This window comes from Haematobia irritans, chromosome 5 (genome assembly GCF_050003625.1).
Source record: "Haematobia irritans isolate KBUSLIRL chromosome 5, ASM5000362v1, whole genome shotgun sequence".
Taxonomy (NCBI): domain Eukaryota; kingdom Metazoa; phylum Arthropoda; class Insecta; order Diptera; family Muscidae; genus Haematobia; species Haematobia irritans.
Genome location: NC_134401.1, coordinates 11,014,286 through 11,022,174, shown reverse-complemented (window position 1 = coordinate 11,022,174; position 7,889 = coordinate 11,014,286). Strand labels below are relative to the sequence as shown.

The following is a 7,889-nucleotide window of genomic DNA, read 5'->3' as shown; positions in this document are numbered from 1 at the left end:
TGAGTGTTCATGCGCTAAACAGTTTGTACAATAGTTAAACTTCTCTACAGCTTTTTTCCGTTGGTAGGGACCCATGGATAGAAATCGTTTACAAAGACGCAATGGGTGATATTTTTTGCAGATCCGACACTGGAAGGCTCGCTTGTACGTTGTGGGTCGCTTTGGTGTCAAAGACCTATTTTTTATGATTCTAGGCATCCTGAAATTAAAATAAGCTACAAATAAACGTTTATAGAAAATTTAATGAGACGGTAGGAAGGACTTGATTTGGGAGAAGTGAGTGTGCCACTTAGCTAAATTGTTGGAAGAATTACCAGCTTTACAATGGGTCGAGTTATTACACCTTTCGCTGTGTATACATCAACTACTCTTACTCGCTTGTCTTTTCCTGGGTATAGTTTTACAACTCGACCAATTCGCCATTCGTTGGGTGGAAGGTTTTCATCACGAATGACAACGACAGAATCAATTTCTATATCCTTTTCGGGATTTTTCCATTTATTTCTCTTATGGAGTTCCCTTAAGTATTCGGTTTTCCATCGTTGACAGAAGTGTTGCTGAAGAACTTTGACGCGCTGCCAACGATTAACAACCGATTCGGGATGAGTATCATAAGAAGGTTCTGGAGGGGCCAATAAGGGTCCACCAGTAAGGAAGTGTCCTGGCGTAAGCGGATTCAGATCCGTGGGATCTTCTGACATTCTGGATATTGGTCTGGAATTTAGGCAGGATTCGATTTTTGATAAGAGAGTGCAAAATTCTTCAAAAGAATAAGTGAAACCCCCGGAAATTTTCTTGAAATGGTTCTTAAAACTTTTCACTCCGGCTTCCCATAAACCACCCATGTGTGGTGCACCGGGAGGAATGAAATGCCAGGAGAGTTGCTGGTGGGCAAATTGTGACACAATATTAGATCGAGAGGCTATTAGGAAATCCTTAACAATTTCCCGTGATGCCCCAACAAAATTCTTTCCGTTGTCAGAATAAATGTTAAGGGGACACCCTCGTCTGGCTATGAAACGTTGAAAAGCGGCTAAGAAAGTGGAAGTAGATAACGAGGAAGTGGCTTCCAGATGAATTGCTTTGGTAGCAAAACACACGAACAAACATACATAGCCTTTGGAAATTTTTGAACCTCGTCCAGAAAAACTCTTAATATCAAACGGGCCGGCAAAATCCACACCCGTATTATGAAATGGACGCTTAAGGATAGTTCGGGCGGGAGGAAGAGCAGCCATGAGCTGAGTTTGAAGTTTTCTTCTGTGAAGGACACATATTTTGCACTTATGAATGATAGTTTTGATCAAGTTTTTTAACTTCGGAATCCAAAATTGGAGTCTAACAATATTGAGGACCTGTTGATTACCGCCGTGGAGACTTAGGACGTGAGTAAATTGGACTAAAAGTCGGCTAAAAGGACAGTTGTACGGAAGAATGATTGGATAACGTTCATTATAACTCAGGGCTGGTGAATAAGCTAATCGACCAAATGCACGAATAATGCCATGACCATCTAGGAAAGGGTTAAGACTGTTGATAGAGGATGATTTTGGAATCGTTTTCTTCTGAAGTAAAGCTTCATGAACGTCAGGGAAATATTTCACTTGGGAAAGAACAATTAATTTGTCTCTTACTTTCGTGACCTCTGTAGCAGTTAAATCGGTTGAATCAAATGAGAATGAATGGCGATATTTTGGATGGGTTCTGAGGAAAAATCTGTAAACGTAGCATATGACTCGAATGGCATGTTGGAAAGACGAAAAACGTTCAAGAAGATCTATGTCACTGGAATCAGCAACAAAGTGTACCCTTACAACTTTTTGCTCTAAATCAGTCTCAGATGGAAAGTCATTACATAAAGGCCAACAGTTTGGTGGTTCTACCAACCAATGCGGTCCTGACCACCATAATGAATTGTTGACTAAGTCCTTCGGATAAACACCTCGGCTGGCCAAGTCCGCAGGATTTGATCGGGTATCTATGTGAAACCAGTTGTCCACACCTACTTTGTTGTATATCAGCGACACACGATTGGCAACAAAAGTTTTCCAATGACATGCAGGTTTTCGTAGCCAGGCTAGGACTATAGAGGAGTCGGTCCATTTATAAATCTCGTAGTTCGTTACCTTCATAGATGGAACAACAGATTCGACGACATCTGCTAATAAGGCAGCTCCACAAAGTTCGAGTTTTGGAATCGAAAGTGATTTAACCGGAGCCACTCGAGATTTGGAAGTCAACAAATTGATGCAGACAGAGTCGTTTTCTAATTGGATGCGGGTATATATTACCGCAGCATAAGCATTTTCTGATGCATCACAAAATGCATGAAATTGAAGGCTACATATGGGGGAGTAGGAAATCCATCGAGGTATTTGAATGGAATTGGTGGACGAAAAATTTTGTAAGAACTGTACCCAGTCTTGAAAGCACTTGGGTGTGATATCCTCGTCCCAAGCAACTTTGGAAAGCCACACATTTCGCATAAGAATCTTAGCGAGGATTACAATAGGAGATAGCCATCCCGCTGGATCAAATATCCTTGATATCTCCGAAAGTACTTGCCTTTTGGTATACCTCGTTCTTGGTGATAAAGCCTGAATGTCAAAAAGGAAACAATCGGACATGGCATTCCATTTAACTCCTAGGGTTTTGATTTGACTAGAGTCATCGAAGACTAGGAAATCTTGTTTCAGAACATGTTCCTTTGGCAATGATTGTAGAAGTTTGGCTGAATTTGATGTCCATTTTCTTAAAGGAAAGCACGCGGAATTCAGAGCGGAAACCAGTTGATTTTTTGCCTCAAAGGCCGTTTGGAGATCATGGCATCCGCTAAGAACATCATCAACGTACATGTCATCACGAATTATTTGACTAGCCATAGGATGTGAATCACTACAATCATTTGACAGTTGTAATAACGTTCTAATTGCCAAGTATGGTGCCGCATTAACCCCAAAAGTGACTGTCTGTAATTCAAAATCCTCAATTTGGTCATTGGGATTGGAACGAAAAAGAATTCTTTGAAATCTTGAGTCTTTTGGATTAACACGTATCTGCCGGTACATCTTTTCGATGTCCGCACTAAAAACGAAGCGATAAAATCGCCATCGTAAGAGAAGTAACGTCAAATCGTTTTGGAGGATTGGTCCTGGATATAGGACGTCATTCAATGATGTACCTGAAGAGCTGGGGCAAGAGGCATTGAATACAACTCTTACCTTTGTAGTGGTCCTATCAGGCTTAATCACAGCATGATGAGGAAGATAGTAGTGCGTAGGAAAATTTTCATAGGCAGGCGTAGGAACTTTCACCATATGACCCAAATCTATATATTCGTGTACAACCGAATCGTATTGCTCTTTCTGGTCCATGTTTCTCAATAACCGAGATTCATTTCTCAAGAATTGAGCTTTTGCGATAGATCTCGATGGACCTATTGAAAGGGAACTTTCTGTAAACGATGGCTTAAACGGAAGAGACACTATATACCGACCGTTTACATCCCGTGTAGTGGTATCAGAATATAATTTTTCGCAAAATGAATCCGAATCAGAAATGTGAGGTTTTTGTGGAACTTCCTCCACCTCCCAAAAACGCTTCAGCTGTTTTTCCAAATTTGTTTCTGTACAAAAGGATACAACTGTGGAAAATGATGATATTTTGGGATGTGACTGAACAGGTCCAGTTACTATCCACCCAAATACCGTCTCCTGAGCAATCAGAGAGCCACAAATATTACGATGAACATTTTCCAACATAATACTGTTGAATAAATCCGCACCAATCAATAAATCGATTCGGTCACTTTCGTAGAACTTTGGGTCAGCGAGTTGAATATCAGGGAAATTTGTTAGAACGGAACGATTAATGGAAGTACTTGGAAGATCGCCTGAAAGTCGCGGAACAACTAAAGCCCTAACGTCTACCTCAAAATCTGAGGTAAAACGGGGGCATATTGAAAATGTTGCCAATTTTCTAGCTTTTGCGGATGTGACACCATTAAGGCCAGCAATTTCGGCGTCAATAGATTGAAATGGTAATTTAAGGATATTGAAAACGCGTTCAGAAATAAAAGAACCTTGAGATCCGGAATCAATCAAGGCTCTAACGAAATATTTCACCCCGATATGGGTGATTTGAACTAAAGCTGTGCCGAGCAATACATGGTGAGAATGTGAAGCAAAACACGATTGGATTCTGCCAGATGTCGAAGGCTGTAAAGATATAGGCTCAGTATTCACATAATTAGTGGCTGTCGGAGGAACCGTGGACTGTATTGGATGGGGATTTGGAACCTGAACTTGACAGCCTGGGTTCGGTATGGACCGCACAGCCTGCGATGAGTTAAAGTCACGGTGTAAAAGCGTATTATGCCTTTTTCCACATGAGAAGCAGTTATGTGGACTTTTGCAATCCTTTACACCATGGGCTTTAGCAAAACAATTCAGACATAAGTTCTGTCTACGAATGTACGAGACTTTATCCTCGACATTCATGTTAAGAAACTTCGGACATTTGCGGATCGTATGAGATTCGTTGGAACATAAATTACATAAAGGATTCGATGAGGAAGAAGAAATTTTTGTATGGTTGCTATTAACCTTCTTGCTCATCGATGAAATTACTTTCCTAGAATAGGAAGGAGATTTCTCAGTCTTAGAAGGTCCATTAATTTCGCTGATGGTTTCCAGAGTCTGATAACGACTAGACAAAAAACAATCCAAGTCATTCCAACTCGACAAATCCTTTTTGTTCAGAATTGATTGTTCCCACAATGAAAGAGTAACACGAGGTAGCTTCGTTGAGCAAATGTATACAAAAATTGCATCCCAGCTGGAGACATCAATGTCATACATTTTTAAGGATGAAATGCAGGAATTAATGTCCCTCTGAATGCATTTAATTTCCTCGCTCGATTCGGTATTAATCGGTGTCAGATTGAAAAGCTGTCGGAGCTGGCTGTGGACCAGCATCCTTTTGTTTTCGAATCTATCCCTTAGATTAGCCCATGCAATATCAAAGCCACTATTGGTTAAGGGACATTTCTTGACGATGTCATGCGCCTCTCCTTCAGTTTTCTTTCTCAAATGAAAAAGTTTCTGAACCTTTGAGAGGCTGGAATTATTAACATATATGGCGGAGAACATGTCTCGGAAAGAAGGCCATGATTGATAGTCACCCCGAAACGACTCCGTATCGCAAGCAGGCAAATGGAAATTCGAATTTTGGACAGTAGTTCTTGGAACTTCAGATCGATTATGGATATCGGAACTAATTTTGGAAACAACTCGGACATAAGTATCATAGGAACTGTGAAATCTAGCATTTACACTATCTTGAAGGGAATTCCCTTCCTCTGAGTCAGTATCCAATGATTTATCCCCTTTGCCCTTTGCCTTATCTTCCTTCTTTTCCTCTTTATCAAAGTGGTCAATACATTTGTCGTAAAGACCTTTAATAGTGGACCACATAGACTTTAATTCCTCTCGATGGACTTCGAGAGAATAAATAGTCGAATCGGAAATGACTGCATCGGTCAATTCCTGTTCGAATTTGACCAATTTATCATTGGCCCGAATAAATTTTTCCAATGCGCTCATGGTAATTCAGAACTGCAAAGGAACGAAAAAATAGGCAGAAAACGGGTACAAATAAAGATACTGACCAAAAGAAACTAAAGATTTGTAACAACTTCCAAAAAACAGAAGAAAAGGAAAAATATTCGAAATATATTGACTATTGTAGTCGGACAAGTTAATATTTCATCAGCGTTATGAAACGTATGTGACAACCTTGGGTTAGATCACTTCTCTAACACAAAACCGTAAAGTCAATCATAGATTCCAAAGAAGCCAATTTTTGAAATAAAGCAAAAATACTATAAGTATTACACCTTAAACCCATAAAATTGGACGACAGGGTAACCACAATATAATTTGTATGAAACAAAACGCATTGATTCATAGATCTTAGAAATGAAAAGCCGATCGCCGTTCAAAATATCTTAACACACTTCAAAACATCGAACAATGAAAGAGAAATACGAATTATTTCATATTCAATATATTTAACAAATGTAGGAGTGTTCCAACTATTTTTAAGAAATTTTGTTTCTAATATATGTTTACATGCAACAAATTAAATTTAAAAAAAATAGTTAGAAAATGTATTTCTTTTATCGAAAAAATATTTTATTAGAATGGTAGTAAATTGTGCAACAATATTTTATTTTTTGGATTGCCAAGCTGGTCACCTTAATATGATAGCATTAAAATTTACTCTGTTTTGCACTCTTATTCATCCATGAACGTATGGGCCTGAATACCAATTTTGGATGTAAGGATTTATGGGAAAAAATAACCAGCAATCTAAATTACCAATATTTCAAGGAATATTTAATCGTCTTTAACCAATTTTTTTTTTTTTTATGTCATAGTTATTCTTGTCGATGACTATCTCATATTCATGTTGAATCTGTGAATTATCGATCACCGAGCTATTTAATTATCGAAGGGAATATGGAAATGAACCAATTGTCATTTCTATGGTAAGAGCAATTGAGTGTGATAAGTTAGACTTAGTTTAGCTCAAACAAATTCACTCGTTCCATCTTTGTACGTTGATATGGGAGAAGGAACATGGGTATAATGTAAAATGAGAATAAAGCGGGAGCGGGAAAGAAATATGTTGGGAGAGAAGTAATAAATATATGTATGTATGTACGTACCAATTAAGAAACAGGTTTTGGTTTACGTAACGGTTTCAGCCAATGTGGAGACTTGAACTTTTCTATCTTTTGGTTGTTCCTTCGCACAATATTATATATATATGTATATAAAAAATTAACGTGTATATATGGACACTTAATATTTCAGGTTATGTTTTCGAACATATCATAGCAAAATACTTATTATTCCCTTCTTTCTTTTTTCTAGTTGTACCAATGTGGCAAAAATATCACACATAAAGAAATATACGTAAAGCACACATGTGATCACTTTGACGCCTTTTTCACTTTCTCCTTTTTTATTTTCTTTTTGTATTTGCCATTTATTGCAACTCTTAAAGAATTAAGATAGAAATTATTTTTTCAGAACATGGAAAATGGTAACATTGGGAAAGACACTCGTTTAATTTTTAAAGCTTTCATATGAATTTTATATGAATTGAGAATTTTAAACGATTTTTTTTTTCTTTTGCTCGGAAAATGGCGAATATCTAAAATACCTTAGTAATATTCGGTTCGCTTAGAAATGCTCGTGGATTTTATGGAATTTTTGAACCGCACAATTTTTTCTTTGGAATTTAAGCTTTTATAGCATTTATAAAATTTGTATTATGCGTTTTACTTTTGCACATTTAGAATTTGGGGAACTCTCGTTAAAAAACGAAATCGCAAAAAAAAGAATAATTCGACTGACTCATTCATTCGCGCCTTTTCTATTGCCGTTCAACACAATACTATTTGCTTAATCGAAACGTACATACCATTGAAGACAATATAGAGACAAATGCAAACCTGGGACAGATGGGAATGTGGGATATGCTCCTGAGTGATTAAATCAAGTAGTGTCTAGGGATTACTGTTATGCAACCGGTACCAACTTCTTGCAGAAATCCGGTTCGGATGGACCAAAAATGTTTAGGGGATGATTCGAAGAGAAATTGGCTGGATAAAGGTCTAGATGGCTGCAAAACACCAATAATAATTTATGAAACCACTCGATTTGGACCAAATGTTTCCTCGAAGAAGGATAGAAAAAGAAAATGTGGAAACAAAAGGGTTAGAATGGTGGAAGTATCCCTGATTGAAATGATGGAAATTACCGTGTTGTTCGTTTCGATGTTAAATACAAAGTAACACTTTATTTAGGCAAGAACTTAAC

General features: G+C 37.8%; 1 protein-coding gene across 1 annotated transcript; it reads right to left on the bottom strand.

The window, feature by feature from the left end:
• Positions 1–293: 293 nt before the first annotated feature.
• On the bottom strand, positions 294–5,603 carry LOC142239508 (uncharacterized). Its single transcript, XM_075311299.1, has one exon. It carries the CDS (start codon positions 5,601–5,603, stop codon positions 294–296), a length of 5,310 nt encoding a protein of 1,769 aa, XP_075167414.1.
• Between the last annotated feature and the right edge of the window lie 2,286 nt (positions 5,604–7,889).

Coding starts and splice junctions, on each gene's coding strand:
- LOC142239508 (XM_075311299.1), bottom strand. CDS start 5,603: ATGAGCGCATTGGAAAAATTTATTCGGGCCAATGATAAATTGGTCAAA.